The sequence below is a fragment of the Coregonus clupeaformis genome, chromosome 29 (assembly GCF_020615455.1).
Source record: "Coregonus clupeaformis isolate EN_2021a chromosome 29, ASM2061545v1, whole genome shotgun sequence".
Taxonomy (NCBI): Eukaryota; Metazoa; Chordata; class Actinopteri; order Salmoniformes; family Salmonidae; genus Coregonus; species Coregonus clupeaformis.
Window position 1 is genome coordinate 30,360,492 of NC_059220.1, and position 22,380 is coordinate 30,382,871.

General features: G+C 41.8%; 2 protein-coding genes across 3 annotated transcripts in view; both read left to right on the forward strand.

Moving 5' to 3' along the window:
• LOC121545025 (connector enhancer of kinase suppressor of ras 3) overlaps window positions 1-7,573 on the forward strand; it is an 81,392-nt gene extending 73,819 nt beyond the window's left edge. For both annotated transcript variants that reach the window (XM_041855355.2, XM_041855354.2), the window contains exons 18-25: window positions 789-958; window positions 1,297-1,370; window positions 1,633-1,704; window positions 1,796-1,857; window positions 3,615-3,733; window positions 3,919-4,273; window positions 4,894-5,084; window positions 6,884-7,573. In XM_041855355.2, coding sequence (XP_041711289.2) covers window positions 789-958; window positions 1,297-1,370; window positions 1,633-1,704; window positions 1,796-1,857; window positions 3,615-3,733; window positions 3,919-4,273; window positions 4,894-5,084; window positions 6,884-7,084 — 1,244 coding nt within the window. In that variant the 3' untranslated portion in view covers window positions 7,085-7,573. The remainder of the gene's footprint in view (window positions 1-788; window positions 959-1,296; window positions 1,371-1,632; window positions 1,705-1,795; window positions 1,858-3,614; window positions 3,734-3,918; window positions 4,274-4,893; window positions 5,085-6,883) is intronic.
• Window positions 7,574-8,702: 1,129 nt separating this feature from the next.
• Window positions 8,703-22,380, forward strand: part of LOC121545022 (SR-related and CTD-associated factor 8) — a 37,369-nt gene continuing 23,691 nt past the window's right edge. The window contains 2 exon segments of the mRNA XM_041855349.2: window positions 8,703-8,870; window positions 10,342-10,425. Coding sequence (XP_041711283.2) covers window positions 8,841-8,870; window positions 10,342-10,425 — 114 coding nt within the window. The 5' untranslated portion in view covers window positions 8,703-8,840.

Here is a 22,380-nt window from a genome sequence, read left to right on the forward strand (position 1 = left end):
GCTCTAACCGCTAGGCTACCTGCCATAGCTAACATGGCTATGCCCCCATAGGATGACAATGCCCCATCCACAGGGCATGAGTGGTCACTGAATGGTTTGATGAGTATTATTAAATGTTTTACCATATGCCATGGCCATCTCAGTCATCAGATCTCAACCCAATTGAACACTTATGGGAGATTCTGTAATGGCCCCTGAGACCGTGTTTTCCACCACCATCAACAAAACACCAAATTATGGAATTTCTCATAGAAGAATGGTGTCGCATCCCTCCAATAGAGTTCCAGACACTTGTAGAATCTATGCCAAGGTGCATTGAAGCTGTTCTGCCTCATGGTGGCCCAACACCCTAATAAGACACTGGTATTTCCTTTATTTTGGCATTTACCTGTGGAATACTTTTTTGAAAATTCTTTGGCTGACAACCATCTGACACAGGTAGGCTGAAAGTGGTTGAAAGAGATTCTGAATCTGCTGTACTTGGAAACAGTAGCTTAAAATCTGAATCAGCAGGTGAACCATAAATCTGTTTAACAGATCTGTTGCGTAGAATGTTCAATTTGGAGTCATTGGACTATTTGAATTCTATTGTATCCCTCTGTACATCATGGGCTTGTAATATTGTTTGTACCTTGCTGAACTTGCTGAAGAGGATTTATTTAACCAATCAAAGTGTCATATCAAAATGTCTGCATAGCAAAAAGGTAAATTAGAGGGTATATTGTTGCTTTACAACCACGGTGCATGAATTCAGGAACGATCTCCTCTGTTTGTGTTTCTGTGTTCAGGCAATGTGGCAATGAGCAGACGGAGGGTCTCGGTTAAAGAGCTGGGGGAGTTGGACTACCATGGCTGGCTCTACAGGAAGAAAGAAGGAAAGGGCTTCCTGGGCTTCAAATGGAAGAAGTACTGGTTTGTGCTGAAGAAGACTTCTCTGTACTGGTACACTACTCAGCTGGTGAGTAACACTGGCAACTTAGCCTTCTATGCTGAGTCATCCTATCATTTCCACAGCTGCCTGCTGCCTCCGCTACCTCTCGTCACTGCTGGTAATTAGTCAGTCTGACTCTGACATGGTGTTTCCTGAAACTGGAAGTGTCAGTGTGTCAGTTTCTTCTACGGAGGCATGATTACTGGCATGATGGAGGAATTAATAAAGCCTATGTTTACCATGTGTCAAAACTAATTTGAGGGAACTAGAAATGGATAAAAGGTTTAATAATGTGTATTTTTTCATTGCTTTGAAATGCCAATCCCTTTAATGCTAAGAATCTGTTAATCCTACATTATTTTCAGGCAGAGAAAGCAGAGGGATTCATTAACCTGACTGACTTCATCATCGACAGAGCATTGGAGTGCAAGAAAAAATAGTAAGTCATTTGTTTCTTATTTCACTAAATCATGTTACTATTGGTGTAAAACTGGTCAATGAATCTATTCCAGGTAATCACTGACCATTTACTAGCACTTTTTCAATTTGACGAGAACGCCCACCTCTCACAATGACTGGAAGTTATAGGGCTCGTGAATGTTTAACTTCCTGAGCACAGAGTGTGAATGATTGAACACAAAGTGAGAAAATTAATCTTATGTTCTGTAAGTTATGTTCTCTCCCCTCTCTGTCTCTTGCAGTGCCATCAAAGCATGTCACCCGCAAGTCATGATTTTTTTCTTTGCAGCTGATACCTACGAGGAGATGAACGTGTAAGTCACATGAAAAGATTGTCATGTTAAGATAGTCATCATAGAAACACTGTGAGGAATGTGACAGTCTCTCTCTGTTTGTCTGTTGCAGATGGTTGAATAAGCTTGGGCTTGCTTCAATACAATACGAACCAACAGAGAGCAACACTGCTGGTAAGCTTTTATGTTGATCAGTCGGAATGATTTATCAGCTGTGGTCCATTCCACCAATTGACTCATTCTGTTCTTTACTACTATTGCCTCAGTATCACTGCTGATTATTGTTTGTCAAGTACAGTGAGGGAAAAAAAGTATTTGATCCCCTGCTGATTTTGTACGTTTGCCCACTGACAAAGACATGATCAGTCTATAATTTTAATGGTAGGTTTATTTGAACAGTGAGAGACAGAATAACAACAACAAAATCCAGAAAAACGCATGTAAAAAAAAATTATAAATTGATTTGCATTTTAATGAGGGAAATATGTATTTGACCCCCTCTCAATCAGAAAGATTTCTGGCTCCCAGGTGTCTTTTATACAGGTAAAGAGCTGAGATTAGGAGCACACTCTTAAAGGGAGTGCTCCTAATCTCAGCTTGTTACCTGTATAAAAGACACCTGTCCACAGAAGCAATCAATCAATCAGATTCCAAACTCTCCACCATGGCCAAGACCAAAGTGCTCTCCAAGGATGTCAGGGACAAGATTGTAGACCTAGACAAGGTTGGAATGGGCTACAAGACCATCGCCAAGCAGCTTGGTGAGAAGGTGACAACGGTGCGATTATTTGCAAATGGAAGAAACACAAAATAACTGTCAATCTCCCTCGGCCTGGGGCTCCATGCAAGATCTCACCTTGTGGAGTTGCAATGATCATGAGAACGGTGAGGAATCAGCCCAGAACTACACGGGAGGATCTTGTCAATGATCTCAAGGCAGCTGGGACCATAGTCACCAAGAAAACAATTGGTAACACACTACGCCGTGAAGGACTGAAATCCTGCAGCGCCCGCAAGGTCCCCCTGCTCAAGAAAGCACATATACAGGCCCGTCTGAAGTTTGTCAATGAACATCTGAAGGATTCAGAGGAGAACTGGGTGAAAGTGTTGTGGTCAGATGAGACCAAAATGGAGCTCTTTGCCATCAACTCAACTCGCCGTGTTTGGAGGAGGAGGAATGCTGCCTATGACCCCAAGAACACCATCCCCACCGTCAAACATGGAGGTGGAAACATTATGCTTTGGGGGTGTTTTTCTGCTAAGGGGACAGGACAACTTCACCGCATCAAAGGGACGATGGACAGGGCCATGTACCGTCAAATCTTGGGTGAGAACCTCCTTCCCTCAGCCAGGGCATTGAAAATGGGTAGTGGATAGGTATTCCAGCATGACAATGACCCAAAACACACGGCCAAGGCAACAAAGGAGTGGCTCAAGAAGAAGCACATTAAGGTCCTGGAGTGGCCTAGCCAGTCTCCAGACCTTAATCCCATAGAAAATCTGTGGAGGGAGCTGAAGGTTCGAGTTGCCAAATGTCAGCCTCAACCTTAATGACTTGGAGAAGATCTGCAAAGAGGAGTGGGACAAATCCCTCCTGAGATGTGTGCAAACCTGGTGGCCAACTACAAGAAACGTCTGACCTCTGTGATTGCCAACAAGGGTTTTGCCACCAAGTACTAAGTCATGTTTTGCAGAGGGGTCAAATACTTATTTCCCTCATTAAAATGCAAATCAATTTATAACATTTTTGACATGCGTTTTTCTGGATTTTTTTGTTGTTATTCTGTCTCTCACTGTTCAAATAAACCTACCATTAAAATTATAGACTGATCATTTCTTTGTCAGTGGGCAAACGTACAAAATCAGCAGGGGATCAAATACTTTTTCCCCTCACTGTATGTAGCCTAATGGCATTTTGACTCTATGTCCAGAGTGCTACAGTGAGGCGAGTGATCACGAGGAGGCTGAGACGACAGAGGCTCCCCCTCCCCCATACTCTGAACAGATGGACCAGGGCTCTGTGGATGGTCCACCTGGCAGTGGACATCAGGTCAGTAGGCAGTAGGCACTGGGCAGTCGAGTAGGCTCTGGTAATTAAGGCAAAAAGTTTTTCCTAACCGTGTTACCTGACCAAGAAAACCTCTGGGCCTTAGTTACACTGACTTACATTAATTTTTTCAAAGTGTTGTGTATTAAACCCTGCTAAACAACCCCCTTCATGTTCTTCTCTCTCAGGGTACCCTCCCTCCCCCCTACTCCTCCCCCCTTCCTGGCGAGACCAATGGCTCCTTCTCCTCACCAGTCAGCACGATGACATCACAGAGTTCCGTGTCCTCTCTGGCCAAGCATCGTCAATCCTGGCTGGACCTGGTCTCGCAGGCCTCTCCTGTTGTCGGGGAAACGGTGGTGTGCTCTGTGCAGGTCCACACACATCGGCCCCCACAGCATCAGGAGAACGAGGAGCCCCTACAGCACCACCAGGAGGCTTCATCCTACCAGGACCCCCCTGGGAGCACAGCCAGGGAGGAGGACGTTAACCCCAGGGAGCAGACAGAGGAGGTGGCTGTGCTTGGAATAGGGACAGAAGATGGTGAGAATGCTTTTTTCTTAACAACTGTTGACTTAAATAAGGGGAACATATTAATCACAATACAAATTGTGAAGGAAAATGAATTTTGTGCTCACTGGATCCCTTTAGTTCTTATGTGATCAGACCTGTGGATAGGAGAAGTGCAAGTAGACCACACTTCCTGTTGTCTCTGGTTGTGTAATGTCACAGCTTCTGTCTTTGGCAGCACATTGGGGATGACAGTAAGTAGATGTGCTCATTGGAAGATGTGAGTTAGTTTGCATGTCTGCCTGCACATCCTGCCCTGGCCTAGGAATTTTTGTTCAACAGATTTGAATACCAAAACATCCTAGTCTTCGTCCTGTTTTCGCAGTTTTGGCTAACATACATTGTCTCATAACTGTCAATCAACCAGTTGGAGAGAAAAAAATGAAACGATGCAGAGTTATAGTCAACACTATTTAAATCCTTTCAATGAGCTCAATATTCTGTTTAACCAGTTTTGAGTAAGGGGACTGACCTCAAACCTTGTCATACTTAATCTTAAAGCCAAGTAATTTTTGTGAAGTAAATTAGTTATAATATAAATATTTTTCTGCAGAAATATACATTTCTTAAAGTCCATTCTATTGTTCTTGCAGTGAACCATGAAGCCACGTCTGATGAGATGGAGAGACTGTACATCCACATCAAGCAGGCCAGCCTCTCTCCCATAGGAGACCGCAAACCATCCACCAAGAGGGACTTCAGAGCCTCCTTTATAAAGAGATGCAAAAACCAGGACATAAACGAGAAACTGCACCTCATCAGGACCCTCAACAGCACGCTGAAGGTACATCTGCCAACTTCACTAGAATTATTATATGCTTTTGTTTTTATCAGTTTATCACCACATAAGTGGCAGTATCAAATGTACACCACCGTTCAAAAGTTTGGGGTCACTTAGAAATGTCCTTTTTTTCCATGAAAACATACATCAAATGAGTTTGAATAGGAAATATAGCAAAATGAATAGGAAATGTAGTCATTGACAATATTAGAAATAATGATTTTTTTGTGTCCTTCAAACTTTGATTTCGTCAAAGAATCCTCCATTTGCAGCAATTACAGCCTTGGAGACCTTTGGCATTCTAGTTTTCAATTTTTTTAGGTAATCTGAAGAGATTTCACCCCATGCTTCCTGAAGCACCTCCCACAAGTTGGATTGGCTTGATGGGCACTTCTTACGTACCATACGGTCAAGCTGCTCCCACAACAGCTCAATAGGGTTGAGATCCGGTGACTGTGCTGGCCACTCCATTATAGACAGAATACCAGCTGACTGCTTCTTTCCTAAATAGTTATTGCATAGTTTGGAGCTGTGCTTTGGGTCATTGTCCTGTTGTAGGAGGAAATTGGCTCTAATCAAGCGCCGTCCACAGGTAATGGCATGGCGTTGCAAAATGAAGTAATATCCTTCCTTCTTGAAGATCCCTTTTACCCTGTACAAATCTCCCACTTTACCACCACCAAAGCACCCCCAGACCATCACATTGCCTCCACCATGCTTGACAGATGGCATCAAGCACTCCTCCAGCATCTTTTCATTTGGTCTGCGTCTCACAAATGTTATTCTTTGTGATCCGAACACCTCAAACTTCGATTTGTCTGTCCATAACACTTTTTTCCAATCTTCCTCTCTCCAGTGTCTGTGTTATTTTGCCCATCTTAATCTTTTCTTTTTATTGGCCAGTCTGAGATATGGCTTTTTCTTTGCAACTCTGCCTAGAAGGTCAGCATCCCGGAGTCGCCTCTTCACTGTTGACGTTGAGACGGGTGTTTTGCAGGTACTATTTAATGAAGCTGCCAGTTGAGGACCTGTGAGGCGCCTGTTTCTCAAACTAGACACTCTGTATTTGTCCTCTTGCTCAGTTGTGCACCAGGGCCTCCCACTCCTCTTTCTATTCTGGTTAGAGCCAGTTTGCGCTGTTCTGTGAAGGGAGTAGTACACGGCGTTGTACGAGATCTTCAGTTTCTTGGCAATTTCTCGCATGGAATAGCCTTCATTTCTCAGAACAAGAATAGACTGACGAGTTTCAGAAGAAAGTTCTTTGTTTCTGGCCATTTTGAGCCTGTAATCGAACCCACAATTGCTGATGCTCCAGATACTCAACTAGTCTCAAGAAGGCCAGTTTTATTGCTTCTTTAATCAGCACAACAGTTTTCAGTTGTGCTAACATAATTGCAAAAGGGTTTTCTAATGATCAATTAGCCTTTTAAAATGATAAACTTGGATTAGCAAACACAACGTGCCATTGGAACACAGGACTGATGGTTGATGAAAATGGGCCTCTGTACGCCTATGTAGATATTCAATAAATAATCAGCCGTTTCCAGCTACAATAGCCATTTACAACATAAACAATGTCTACACTGTATTTCTGATCAATTTGATGTTATTTTAATGGACAAAAAAATTGCTTTTCTTTCGAAAACAAGGACATTTCTAAGTGACCCCAAACTTTTGAACAGTAGTGTATGTCCTTGTTTTCTATGTAGAAATTGTATGTACTGTTTAGGCATAATTTTGAATAGTATTGCAAGACCCTTGAGCATAGTTACACACTTTTTCTCTCTTCCCCTTTGATTTAGGCAAAGGAGGCAGACCTGTTGACCATCGAGCAGGTGCTGTCAGAACCCACCTCATCCAGATTCAGGGAATGGAAAGAAGTCAACACACCTCTGCTCCAGGAGATCTGTCTCAAGCATGGACACCAGGTGGCAGCAGAGGTAGAGCCCTCTGCAGCAGCAGCCAATGCCATTGCAGTCCCCTTTGTAGAGACCAGTTTATAATGGAGTAGGATGGATGAAGTTGCCCCTAAACACTGATCTAAGGTCAGTTTTGAGTTTCCCCCACTAATACTTATGGTTAAGAGTTGGGATGGATGAGCTGATTGTGTTCATGTGCCTAGGGGTAACTTTTACTCAGATTGTTTATAAGACTCACTGCCATTATTGTCTACCCATAACCCAGTAGCACTAAGTGTTGTACACTGGCAGCCTGGTCTCATAGACTAGACATAACATAGTAAACGTAAATCCGGGATACTCAAATTAGCATGATATGTTATACGAGTGGTCGTATAACGCGAACGTCTAGCAACCCAAAGGTTGCGTCTTCAAATCACACCAAAGACCACTTTAGAATTGTAGCTAATTAGCAACTTTTCAACTACTTGCTACTATTTAGCTACTCTGCAACTACTAAGCATGTTAGCTAACCCTTTAACCTAACTCCTAACCTTAACCCTTAGCCTAGCTAGCATTAGCCACCTAGCTAACGTTAGCATTAGCCACCTAGCTAACGTTAGCCACAGCGAATTGCAATTCGTAACATATCATACGAATTGTAATTCATATCATATCATACGAAATTGATGGACAGCCACAAATTAATATATACCATATGAAACGTAACATATCGTACTAAATGGAGGAAGACAGATTTACATTTTCTATGATTTACATTTACTATGTTACTTCTACCCTCGAGTCCAGGTTGACACAGGCTGCATTTTTATCTAACAACATACAATAAGAAGCAGCTCTCCACTAAGTGGAATCATGATAAGAGGAAAGTGTCTTATTTTAAAAGTTGGAGTTGATGCAAACATTTGGCTGATTGGATGAAATGATATGGTTTTATATTGTTTGTTGTCATTGATCTTTTTATGTTTAGAGATGTAACAATTTACAGTTTTTTTCTGTTGTGATGTGTACAGTATTTGTGTTTGCTTGCATTTGTGTTATCTCAAGTAGTGAATGATGGAACATTGGGTAGATGTGTTTATTTTGCAACATGATCGGTTACCCATAGGACAAGGTTTTATTTTCTAATAGTTTTACAAACAGTTCAACAGACATGCACTAGTATTACCTTGAAATGTACAGTATGTAAGCTTTTGAGACAAACTTTTGTGACCTAGATTTTTATCTTGGTTACATTTGGATCATGATATTTTTGTGGTTTGCTAGATACATTTTATCATTCAACATTGCTGTATATGATAGCTGTTACATTAAGATGCTTTTATGGAGACGTTATGTAAGCATTACATTTTGTGCCAGCAACAATGAATCCTGAATTGTAATTTATATGATTTAGCTGTGGTAAATATTTTAAATTGTTTTAGCATTGTAATTGTACATAGGTATAAAGTGTGTACAGTTCTATAGTCTTTTAATTGGTAAATTCTAATTAAGTGACTATCGAAAGAGTAATAAAGCGTTTAAATGCTCTGCATTATAAATATCGGATTATTAATTTTTTTACTTCAGACGGATGCTTTTTAGAATAAACAAGCGGGGTGTTAGAGCCTTTTTTTGACCACGAGTCGTCGCCAGCTGCTTTCATTGGACATGCAATGCCAGTGTGTGACACTTGGGTTCGCTGGTCTCTGTACTGCTGTTCGGATTTCATTGGGGGTTGTGCGCCATATTGGCAATCTCCTCCATCTCACCAAGCTAACGTAGAGCATGCGTCAAACCAGTTGTTGAGGAGAACAATATAAACATTTTACAGCTTACAACGATACCCAAAAACAACACCATGGAGGCTGTCAAAGCATTCAACGGCGAGGTTTGTATGATTTCTCCCCTCCATTTCAATGCAAGTGACTGTAATATTAGTGAGATGTATGATTAACGTTAGCTAGCGTCAAGCAGAAATGGGGAGAAGGGCAGCTAGACGCAAGGCCCCATCTTTTCAGTAGACAATGTTTTGCTTCCACCATGAATATTGATCAAGCAGTTAGTCATTTTCATTGTAAGCGCTACTATACCGTTATTTGGTCAGCAATACTGAGCTAAACTCAGTGAACTGTAACTAGCTAGATTGCTATCTGGTAGAGTGCGCTAAGAATGTTTAACTAGCTAGCTAATTTAGTTAGCCTACAGTAACCTTAACTAGCTAACTCAATTGAACAACTTCGAAATCATAACAACCCCTGTCGCTAACTACGTCACCCTAATTTACTTAGGTAACGTGTTAGCTACTCGTTAAGAAAATAGCTCGCTAACTAGTTAGTTAACTATCACAGTCAACTGTAAAGGTAAGCTGGCTAGTTAGCTAACAATGTTAGCCAGGCAGTAGCTAGCGAGCAAGGCCTGGTAAAACGTGAGCTAGTTAGCTGTTATGTTTTCGAGTGGTGGCCGGTGCAATGTGTCCAGTTAGCTAACAAATTATGCTGTAAACCAATCACTTACTTTGTATTACTTTGCAGGTAACGTTAACTAAAATAGCATGCTAGCAAGCTATTGTATTTAGTTTTAAAAAAAATTGGGGGCGAGCGCCAGTGTGGCCCAATAGTTTCAAGCCAAATGGTTGAGTCATTCGTCTGAATTCAGTTAGCAAGGGGCAATACTGGTTTACTGATCAGCTAGTTAGTTAGCTAGTTGGTTTCTATCTTCCAAAATAACTGAGGTTGGTAGAAATGTGCCAGACTTTGCCTCTGGGTCTGTTCTTCAGTTCAGTTTGCCAAATGTGTAAATGTCAAGTATTAGTTGTGGCCCGGTTGTTGCTGCAGCCAAACAATGACAGTCAATATTCGTAAACCAAAACGAGTCCCCATAGTCATTAGTAGGTGATATGCAGTCATTCACACATCGAGTTATGATATCTGTAGCAATAATGCACGACTAAACTAGTTTTTTTTTAAACGTACAAATGGGAATGTGGTCACATGACATGGTGTGCCTGTGTAGAATTACATAACATGAACCATGAAATCAGATACCGTCGACAACATACAGCGAATTAAAAGATCAGCATCATGCCCAATACACTTAACTACCTTTTCAGTAAAATAGTTCACTGGAAGCTATTGCTTGAATTTTCATTGTACGCATAATAAAGACAGCCCCAAGTGTCTTCAAACACTTTTTGACTACACCCTTTCCCTGGCCTATGTAGCCTACTGTACAAATGAAATATGTGCCATTCCTCTTAAGTCTTAGCCTCAGTCCTGAGTAATGTGTTGTCTTATTTAACAGTTGTGCATTATATCAAAATATGTTTAAACTGTTTGTTTCCATCGCTTTTTGTCTTTCAGCTCTACTCGCTGAATGAGTACAAGCCTCCAATCTCCAAGGCGAAAATGACCAATATTACCAAGTCTGCAATAAAAGCTATAAAAGTAAGTATGTAGAAATTAATAAAAAGAGATGATAAAGAGTTGGGGTGATCGCGGACAGGGAGTCCATCTCCCAGCCATACAATGAATGGGTTTCAAATAACCCTTGTTACCTGAACTAACTAACCTCCTAGTCAGTCTGTCATGTTCATGCAATGCACTCTTTGGTTCAATTGCATAGATTGATTAAATTCAAGCTCTGGAAGTTATACAAATGTCAGCCAGTGTTGGGAGTTCAGCATCCTCCTATTCACTCTAACCAAAACATACGTAGATAATACATTAAAGGCCCCACCAGTGGGCAATGCCGGTTCCACCTCCGAAGAATTACACAGGCTGCTAATGCATATTAACGAATTGGGGGCTTAAACGTTGTGGTGATTTTCATGTTGAGTGGAGAAATAACAAGTAGGGCACTGACAGTTGTCAGTGCAGCTAGCATGCTAACCTCATCAAGGTAGCTAGTGTTATCTGTTGCAATTTTTTTTTTTTTCCTAAACTGTATTCAAAAGTTTAGCCAGCTGGCTAGGCTAGGCTATGGCTGGTTCTGTAGCTGGATTTGTCATAAACATTTAGGGAAAACTTTGCTACAGATGGATAGGAGAAAGCAGTATCTTTGACTTTTCCATCTATTGTTATCTCCAAAGTTTTGTCATCTTCCATAAACTGTGACCGCGAAGCCGCAATATAAATAATAAGATGAAGTGCCGGTAATATGAATAGCCTAACTATTGAACGGTTTGGACTAGATGTTTTTCTACATTATAATGGACACGGTGCAACCATTGGTAGGATGCTGGCAGGCTATTTGGCTGCACTACAGCAATATCAAGTCAGCCTGTGCTCATGCCATGGTTCTCACAGCTAGTGGAAGTGAAATGATGGGCTACAATGACTTTGCTCATGATGCACACCGCAAATGATATGTAACAACACCCTGAGCGCATCGGACACGAAACAATACCGATACAAATGTAACAGCACAACAGATAAACAAGCTAGTGGAATTTTCTTTCACTGGTGCCTTTTCATTATAGGATAGACACTTGTGGTTTCTAGCTGCACCAATCAAAGCAGTGGAGCGTGGTCAAACCATTCAACTCTGGGGTTGCGTGGTTCCAAAATGCAATCATATCGCACACAATTTGACCATTTATAAAACTGTTATACAGACTAGCTAAAAAATAAATGAAACTTGGCTTATGATAATTTGTTGGTGAAAAAGTGGAGGTGCAAAAACATACGTTTGTACCTCCTCTTTTAATTTTCTCCATGGCTCAGGTGACCATGTGTAGGTAGGCTATGGCGAAAAGCTGTTTGGCTCAGCATATTCCCGACTCGTAAAGAGGTAGAACTTTGCAGGTGTTTCTGATTAATAAACAATACCATGCTGGTGGGTGGTAACATTCAAATAAAACCCAGCTCTGAAAAGAAACGTAGACTGAAAAGTATTAGCACATCATCTCATAGGGGAAACACGGCATTGACACGGAAAATATCAGAATTTATCATACTTTGACTAAAACGATGACTTATATCGTTGTGCAACATCATGGGTAAGCTATGGGCATAGTCTTTCAGCAAAACAATTCAAATTTCGCATTTAAACGTCATTTTTTATAAATTAAGCACATTTTTGTCAGACTGACCAATTCTGTCATTTGTATGTGATAACTCTAATTTCAAAATGGGTCATAAACTACTGTCACAAACGCTGGCAAAACATGCTTATAACTAGGACTGGTGAAATGCACAATTTGAAAGTGCCACTAAAGAATTTGCCACAATGTTGATCATGCCGTTTGAAGTGGTAGCTAGTACCAGTAGCTAGGTAGGTAAGCAACTATTTTTGGTCGGTAATGGAGAGGTTATTACAGTTGTCCTGTGACCCCATGCCATTTTTCACTCCAACTGAGCGCACTATCTGTACACCTAATTATAATAGGGTGCTACTGTCAGGTGTTGTTGGCAGTACTTAAACTCCAACTCATGTTCGCCACGGCACAAATGGAAGAGATCTTATTTTCTCCACTATGCTATATAGTAACTTATGCTGTCTAAGTACTTCTTCAACCATACATTTGTAATCCTAAACAAAGTAACAAGCACAAATAAAATGCCAGGACGGGTGAACTGGTGACCGCTTCAATACGCCTAAATCACAACCTTATTTCTGTAGGATTACTTGCATCCACCTTTTATGGTATAAGCCCTCTTGTGTTTCATTTATGCTGACGAGTAGCAATGGCTTGAAACCATAGTGTAAGCAGATTTGAAGATGACACCGATGCAGATAAGCTGTTTCGATTTGATTGAACATTTCATACACCCTCTTCATATCTTTTGATGGTTATCTGTTATTTGGTATCACACTATGCTCCTCAGGTAGATTTTCTCTAAAACGTTCATCTTTCAGCTGCTGTTTTTATACTTTTACAGGCCTGGCCAGTCGACCCCTGTGCATAGTAGCCCAATGATTGTACTAAGTCTACTTGGCTCAGCATGCAGTCTAATAAGCTATAACATAGTTAATGCAACAAGAGGAAAACATCATTACTGTCTAGGTTTATGACACACACATTATGAATAATAATAATAGGCAACCTGTATAGAGGAGTATTTTTAGTTGTCAACAGATTGTTGCCAGCTCCCTCCCAGACATAATTTGATAGCTCATCTGTGTAGTTAGTGCATGTGATGATGTTAACCCAGACACCACAGGAGTTGTGTAGCTTTCTGAATGGAAAGACAACCATTTGACAGACTTTCCTGGGTTTTTCATGGCAGGGTAGACGGTAGGGGGTAGCTTTTCGCTTGGGGGGGTGGCATCAACTACTGCAGAGCACTCCCCCAAATTCCACCAAACACAAACAGTGTGTGGCTATGAAAATGCAGGAGAAATGCGTATAGCATTATTAACAGCATCAGCTTTGGAAATATAGGCCAACATTGTATTGGCTCCAATTTGAGGGGTGTACACTTTCTATGAGCTCTGATACTTTCACAGTGCAAGTAAATCACTGTTGGCTGAAACTTTGAACTGAAATACTTCATAGTATATTAATTCTAATCAATAATTTCCTGGGTAGCTACTCTTAAACAGACATAATACTTTTGCAGGTCATAGACCAGTATTATAAAGACTTTTTATCACTAAAATAATCTTAGCGCTTATTTTCTTGAACATCTTTCTAATGTCTTTCGCTGTAGGCTTGCCGCTCGCAAATCTTTCTCGGTCTCTATGAACGGCTCTTCCCACTTTACCACAGATAACAAAATACACTGTACCACGATGAAGTGCAAAACTAACCCCTTTATGGATGGTCATTCAATATGTTTGTGTTTCTGAATCTGTACGAATTACAGTGTAATCTTGGTGTTGCTTTGCCTTTGTTGCCTGTGAATAACTCCTGTTTCCCCTTCCCTCAGCAGCTCTCCCAGCTCCCCCAAAGCACTGAAAGTGAAGCAGGAGGATGGGGTGGAGAGAGTAACAGAGAGATAAGGGAACCCCTAACCAGCTTAGGTAGGAGATGGGCTGTTTCAAACAAGGAACATGGAAGAAGCCAAATCAATGAGACTCAAATTGCTCCTTCACAGAGAGAGAATGGGCTGGCTGGGGTGCTTTTGGCTCCCTTGGTCCTGTTCGGTACCCGAGCAACGCTTTCTCTTTTCTCTGGCTTCATACGTGGTCAGTTCTGACTGAATTAGGACTGAGTTGAATAGACCTAACTGTTTCTGGCTGTTAAAGTTGTTTGAACTTGAAAAGTTGGTAATCCGTGTTCAGTCCATAGTGTAGGCTACTTGATGTTCTGTGGGTGTCTGAGTTAAACTGCCCAGTCACTGTTCCCACCCTTCTTAAGAGAGTCTATTAGGCCTTGGGGGACTAAGAAGGGTATCTTCTTTGAAATGTTTTATACTAATGCAAAGAAGCTATTGGACACCATGCACTGCAGAGTCATAGTTGGCATTAGGACAATACTGCAGAAGAAGGTGAAGATGTATCACTGCCAGATGAAACATGTTCTTAGTACTCCATGAGTTAATAATGAATGGTTTGTAGTTTTGAAGTTGTCAGAGGCTGGCATGGCTTGGTGTTCAGGGATAGTGTCTGTTGTCAGGACTCACAACAAATTCCATGAGATTCCTGCACACTGCTCTAGCAAAGGATCACTTTTTGCTAACATTTCGACCTCTGGGGCTCTGAAGACAGTCGAAAGGCCGAAACCAAAGCATCATAAGAAAATGATACTTTGCATACTCAGTGTGCAGGAGTTTTAAAGCTGCAATAGGTAACTTTTTGGGCAACCTGACCAAATTCACTTGGAAATGTGTGTTATAGATCTGTCATTCTCATTGAAAGCAAGTCTAAGAAGCGGTAGATCTGTTCTATGTGCACTATTTCTATGCTTCCCGTTTAGTTTTTGCGTCTTTTACTTTCGGTTTTGTACACCAGCTTCAAACGGCTGAAAATACAATATTTTTGGATATGGAAAATATATTTCACAGCGGTTTAGATGGTACAATGATTCTCTACACTATACTTGCTTGTTTTGTCTCTCAAACTGAAATTAGGCGAACTATTAGAATTTTAGCAACCAGGAAATTTACATTTACATTTTAGTCATTTAGCAGACGCTCTTATCCAGAGCGACTTACAGTTAGTGCATACATTATTTTGTATACCCCCCGTGGGAATCGAACCCACAACCCTGGCGTTGCAAACGCCATGCTCTACCAACTGAGCTACATCCCTGCCGGCCATTCCCTCCCCTACCCTGGACAACGCTGGGCCAATTGTGCGCCACCCCATGGGAAATGGCAGAGATTTCTGCATAGTGCATCTTTAACTATTGTTTCACATCTACAATGCATCCACAAATAACCTATTCTGAATGTGTGAGTGCCTTTCACTTCAAATCCCTGTGAATGGGCATTCTGCTACTCTACTCTTGTCGGGAGTGTGGAGGCCGTTGGTTGAAATTCTCCCGGAGGATCAGATGTTGTCGTTGGTTCGGCTTCCTTTGACACTAGCAAATCACGAGCCAATCACCACAGAGTGAGGTGGTGTTCCAAAGCATATCGTTGGTGGCCCGTGGGGATGGGGGTGGAGACCGACAGCGCATCTCAGTATGGAGTTCCCAATGCATGTATCATCTCATCAGTTGGTAAAAACAAATCTTGTAATGTGTAAATTTGCTGCAGCCACAGCCTATATTACAGTAAAAATAGGCCTAATTAACAGTATCTCCATGATAGATTCATATGAATGAACATCCAATTTAAACACTCGCATGCACTCTCTCGCCATCAATTCCATTCAAATTGCATCCAAAATAGATCATCCTGTTCAAGATTGAGACTGAGTGTACACAACAATAGGAACACCTCCCTAATATTGAGTTGCACCCCCCTTTTCCCTCAGAACAGCCGCAATTCATCGAGTCACGGACTCTACAAGGTGTCAAGCGTTCCACAGGGATGTTGGCCCATGTTGACTCCAATGCTTCCCACAGTTGTCGAGTTGGCTGGATGTCCTTTGGGTGGTGGACCATTCTTGATACACGCGGGAAAGTGTTGAGCGTGAAAAAGCCAGTAGCGTTGCAGTTTTTGACACACTCAAACCGGTGCGCCTGGCACCTACTACCATACCCTGTTCAAAGGCACTTAATTTGTCTTGCCATTTACCCTCTGAATGGCACACATACGCCATCCATGTCTCAAAGGTTTAAAAATACTTCTTTAACCTGTCTCCTCCCCTTCATCTACACTGATTGAAGTGGATTTAACAGGTGACATCAATAAGGGATAATAGCTTTCATCTGGTCAGTCTGTCATGAAAAGAGAAGGTGTTCCTAATGTTTTGTACACTCCGTGTATAGATGTCATAGCCTACCTCTGGGCACCCATCCATTTTCCTGGAATCTTTCTCCCTCGTCAAATCAACGTCTTGCTTATTATATTGCTGAAATCCTAACTTGAATCAATTAATCAAGTGGTTATATCCTATGTTATAGGCCTACCTGACATATATGGTGGTCCTCTGTAGCTCAGCTGGTAGAGCACGGCGCTTGAAACGCCAAGGTAGTGGGTTCGATCCCCGGGACCACCCATACACAAAAATGTATGCACGCATGACTGTAAGTCGCTTTGGATAAAAGCGTCTGCTAAATGGCATATTATTATTATTATTATTATTATATATTCTTGTCATATTCCTGACATATCCATGTTGCACCTCATTTATTTAAAATACATTTTATTACATCCGTTTTTTTATTATAGAAAATGTCTGTTATTCTTAGATATGCGACATTATTTGCGGTGACATTTATGACCAACAACAAGTAGCCTTAAATGCATGGCCTATTGTAGTTATTTAATTAGACCCGTTCAATCCCCATGATGAGAAGAGAATGCTGTCTGTGCCATATTCTAGTCCCAAATAGGCCATATACAGTATATTATTCAAGAATGTCATTATGGGCCTCCCGAGTGGCGCAGCGGTCTAGAGGCGTCACTACAGACCCGGGTTCGATCCCAGGCTGTATTACAACCGGCCGTGATCGGGAGTACCGTAGGGCGGCGCACAAATGGCCCAGCGTCGTCCGGGTTAGGGGAGGGTTTGGCCGGGGGGGCTTTACTTGGTTCATCGCGCTCTAGAGGCTCCTTGTGGCGGGCCGGGCGCCTGCAGGCTGACCTCGGTCGTCAGTTGAACTATGTTTTCTCCGACACATTGGTGCGGCTGGCTTCCAGGTTAAGTGGGCGGATGTTAAGAAGCGTGGTTTGGCGGGTCATATTTCGGAGGACGCATGACTCGACCTTCGCCTCCCGAGCCCGTTGGGGAGTTGCAGCGATGTGACGATCGAAAAGGGGGGTTAACAAAAAGCGAAATAGAATGTCGTCACAATAGTAAGAAAAGGTTCCAATACGAGCAAGTGATGGCCCGTGATGGCCTGTGATGGAAACACATACGCCATGTGAGGAATTCATCTGTTTCAGCCTTTGTCTTGCATAGTGAAGGTAATCAATTCAATGCAGTATTAGCCTTATATGTAGCTTCTAAGTTATTGCCTCTGTCTTCTAGGGCTGGGAATTGCCAGGGACCTCACGATATGATATTATCACGATACTTAGGTGTCGATTCTGTATGTATTGCGATTCGATACGGTGATTTGATGTTCCAAACATATTGCTCACTATGTCTGCTGCTGAGCGCATGAGAAAACGAGTTTTGATCAGACAGGGAAATAAGTGCTGAAAACATTTTGGCTTTAAATATAAGATGAACAAGCTATAGGATGAAAAATACTGGAGTTTTGGCGCAGGTACAGCCGACTAGCGATATCTCCAGTAGCAATTGTTTTATTTATTTTATTTACAAATTTACTTGGAGTCAAATAATATCTTCTAAAAATAATATTTGGGCATGTAACTTTATAAAACATTTCTCCCTGTCACTACTTTCTTCATTGTTCTCAATTACGCACCTGCTCTATTTTTTGCCAATTTTCGTGATACCCAATTGGTAGTTATGACCTTGTCATCGCTGCAACTCCCCAACGGGTTCGCGAGAGGTGACAGTCGAGACATGGGTCCTCCTCTTAATACTCTGCTAGCTTAACCCGGAAGTCAGCCGTACCAATGTGTCGGAGGAAACACAGGCCGACTGACGAACCCAGACGGTGCAAGGCCAAATGTACACCGCCCTTCAGGTCTCCCGGTCACGGCTGGCTGTGACACAGATGCTGTTCTAACATCTTGTTTTGATGTAGGCTAAATTAAATTCATGAGCTGCTGCCAGATCCTATACTTACTAAGCCGTTATTGAGTAATGTGGGTTAACGGTGGCCTAAACATCTTTGAACCCTTGAGAAAGTACAACATTTTAACTAAAGAGCACAGCAACAATGTTTTCCGGAGGCTACAGTGGTTCGGCCTCTATGTTACTTAGGAGTCTGGGTCAGTTTGTTTAGAGTCTCAGCAGGTTGGAAGAACTAGAAACAGTCTACTCAGGCCAAAAGATAAGCAGGGGAATTTATTAGGATACAGCAGTGAGAGAAGAACCTTAGGTCAGAGTTAATTTATTTTACATGCATAATAGGTCACTTCTCAATTGGTGCGCTGCTGCACAATATTAGTTCAGCAATTGTTTGGCTCAAGTTAGTCCGCTTCATAATATACTTATTAAATGCATAATTAACCGTTCATGGCAATGGCATGAGCAGCAGAGATATATATATATATATATAGAACACAGCCATTTCAGACTGCTTCTGCTTTGATTATTTTTCAATGGCAATTGAGGCCTACTCTTCGTTACTTTGTTACTGTAAATCTTTACTGATCTGGCGCATGAATAAAGAAAGCACAGTATATGCTGCTCCCAAGTGCTTTCATTGAACCTGCACCATATTACAGAATACATTGCAGCAACAACACTTGGGAGCAGCATATGCTGTCTGCGACTGTTGTCATTTCCCATAGTGTTTAATATTGGCCCAACACCTGTGTGAACGTTTAGGATGTGCACATTACTCACACCCTTCTTTCCTGACTTAAAGTAGAATCCAGCCTTTGTGGTGTTGAGAAAGTCCTCCAAGCACAACCAACTTTGATTGTACAAAAATCACCTTTTATAGAGTTACCTTGGCCATTTTTCAGATGATCATACTACATTTCATATTTGTGCATACCATAATGCAAAGTTAGTGCTCTCCAAACAAATCCACCTGAGTCCCCCTGAGGTTTTCAGCAGATTGGTGTGTATATGCCACCTGTGCCAGAGTAATGTCTGAGGATCACTTATCAGTCTGCTTTGGTATTGCTGGAAGTAGGCTACGTCTATAGGCTACATCCCAATGAGGGTGGCAGTACCCTCCATTTGGTTTCTTGATGGGTGATTCATGGACAAGATATTATCCCCAATACCCCAGCATATTATCCCTAATACCCCTGCTTCACACTACTAAGTATATTCCATCCAGAGAATAAGATGGTTACTGTATCACACAAATGTCTCAGCCAAGTATCACTGTGGCGTGCACAGTAGTGGTAGCTAGTAGGCCTAGTTGTTGGTTTTGGCTTTGTGTAGTCATGTAGGGATCAAGTAGTATTTGTAGGCCTGCAGTTCTAAAGCTCAGTGTTTTTCTCTAGCGCCGGAGAGTCATTTTCAGCCGGCTACTTTTTCAACTTAAATTAACTTGGCTACTTTTCAATTAATATTTATTCATTTAGCAGACGCTCTTATCCAGAGCGACTTACAGGAGCAATTAGGGTTAAGTGCCTTGCTCAAGGGCACATCGACAGATTTTTCACCTAGTCGGCTCGGGGATTAGAACCAGCGACCTTTCGGTTACTGGCACAACGCTCTTAACCACTAAGCTACCTGCCGCCCTACAATTCCGCTAGAATGAACAATAGGCATCTTCTAGCGATCTATTGATAGGACAGGCGCCTGTCAGTCGCAAAGTGAGCGATAACAGGGAAAAACACTGCTGGTTTGACAGTCTGCTGTCTGTCCCGTATAATGGGGTAACGATGAGTCGAAATCTGGCACATTCGTTTATTTTCTGTTGTGTGCACGGTCCGACATTGACCCACCGGGGCCAGTAAAAACATGTCGGTCCAGTGGATCTCATCAGTCACTGGCCCATTAGGGCCAGTAACTTTTCAGCACATTTTTGCATTCCAGTCCAACATTTACCTGAACTGTCGCGGTCTACCTTTGAAAACCATTTAAGACTACACTCGTAATTGTCATGCTCTTTGTATTTGACACTCGTAATTGTCATGCTATTTGTATTTGAGCTATGATTGGCTGTTCTTTCATGCACCATCAATACAACTTCTCGAGCAGTACGAGTTGATGCCTTCACACAGCACACGCGAGCTATCCAGAGCAAAAAGCGCCCATAAATCTATTCTCTGAGCTTATTTATTTTAGGGGAAATTATTTACAAAAGTAAACTTTCAATAGTGAACATACTAGCAATATGCTGGCTACTGTTGATTGTCTGCCAAAAGGAAAGCTACATAAAACACCTAGCGTTTGTCTTGGCTCGCTTTCTGTAGCCATGTTTATCTCTTTTGGAATGTTTGTCTTAAAGGGGCAGCGTCCTATTCTCAAAATGACTTACTTTAGAAACAAAAATGTATGCAGTTAATGCAATGCAATTCTAAAGAATAATGACTTGCATTGCTAAATTGTTACACAGCTTTTTAATACATAACCAAATATAGCCTATTAATAGCTGAATGTAGAGAGAAAGCATGCCAAGCTATAGGCCCTGCATGACCCCAATGCATTTAAGAACTACACCATGTCCAGGCCCCAGTGAGGGAAAAAGTTCATGTTGGACAATGGTGTGTTTCATATGCAGCCACGGAATGGTGGCGTATAGGCTATTTACTTTTCTTTGATTGAGGAACATCAAGCTTGACTAGTTTATCAAACGTGTCGAACTGCCATTCATTACATTTACATTTATGTCATTTAGCAGACGCTCTTAATTCATAAATCATACAACGTAGGTATATGTCCATGGTATCGCATCGGGACACGTAAAACTAAAAAACTTGTTTGTGTTTTCGATATGAAGTCCATCAGGACTTGCCAGACAGTAACGTTAAAGTGAGTGACTCCTCAGTAGCCTACCGAATTGCATCGATAAGAGAGCTGTTCTTTTGGATCCCTAATTTGCGTGCTGGTAGGCTTTTTGGCGATTTATCTGCAGATAAATGATGAAAACATTCTATGAAGATGGTGAGTCCTCCTCACTGCAGGAACAATAGGTAGGTTAGTGGAGAGAAGCCTCACTCTGGTCCAAAATATGATAGAGGAAAACAGATTGAATTGTTTTAAATGATACCTATATGGTATTTTCAAAGATGTTGATATACTGTAGGTCTACTGATTTAATCAGTGTTGACAATAGATTAGTCAACTGCTGCTTTCTGTTGAGCAAAGCCCATGATTAATACCTGCTTTATTCTTCAGTCATACCTGTATTGCCGATAGCTGAGAAAATGCCTCTTAAGAGGAAGCTTGAAGCCTGTGGAAGTCAGACTCTTACTGGATTCTTTAAAGGCCCAGTGGATTCAGAATACATATTTTCCTGTGTTTTATATCATATTGTACAACAGTTGATGAAACTAACACAGTAAAATTGTTATTTCCTGATAGTTGTAGGTTGAAAATACAAGCTACCATTATAATGTACCAGAGGACCCCAAAATAGAGCTTGTATGGCAAAATAAACTGGAGGAGCCTGGCTGGCTCCTTTTTTATATTTGGCTGGCTACTCCATGTGCTTGTGGAAAACACTGCAGCTGATGCCACTGACTGTAGAATCACTACGGAATGAATGCTGCTGATACTGTACTATACTGGCAGGTGCAGCCAGGGAAGGCTTTGTTGGTATTTAGGGGAGGGAATGGCCGGCAGGGATGTAGCTCAGTTGGTAGAGCATGGTGTTTGCAACGCCAGGGTTGTGGGTTTGTTTCCCACGGGGGGCCGGTATGAAAAATAAAAAAGTAATAATGTATGCACTCACTAACTGTAAGTCGCTCTGGATAAGAGCGTCTGCTAAATGACTAAAATGTAAATGTAAAAATGTAATCCGTCTCAATCCTTGAACATGATACCTCTATGAGGTCTGAGTGGAGCTTTAATATACAGTATGCTGTAGTAGTCTATACCCAGTCCCTTTGCTCCTTCCTCACCAGTTCTAAATATACAGGAACGAAACAGTGACTACTGCTAGCATAAGGCATTCACCACACAGAGTAGTACATCATGTATGGGGGGGCTCTCCCTTCACTGGCACTGCAGTCAAAACACTATTACGAGGCCTGTTGCCTGGAGACAGCCCTACTTAGCGAATGCTAAGGCATGTGTTTGTCTGTTAATCTGTGTGCTTATGAGCGGGTGGTATGTGCCTTTCTGTCAAGGGAAGGAGG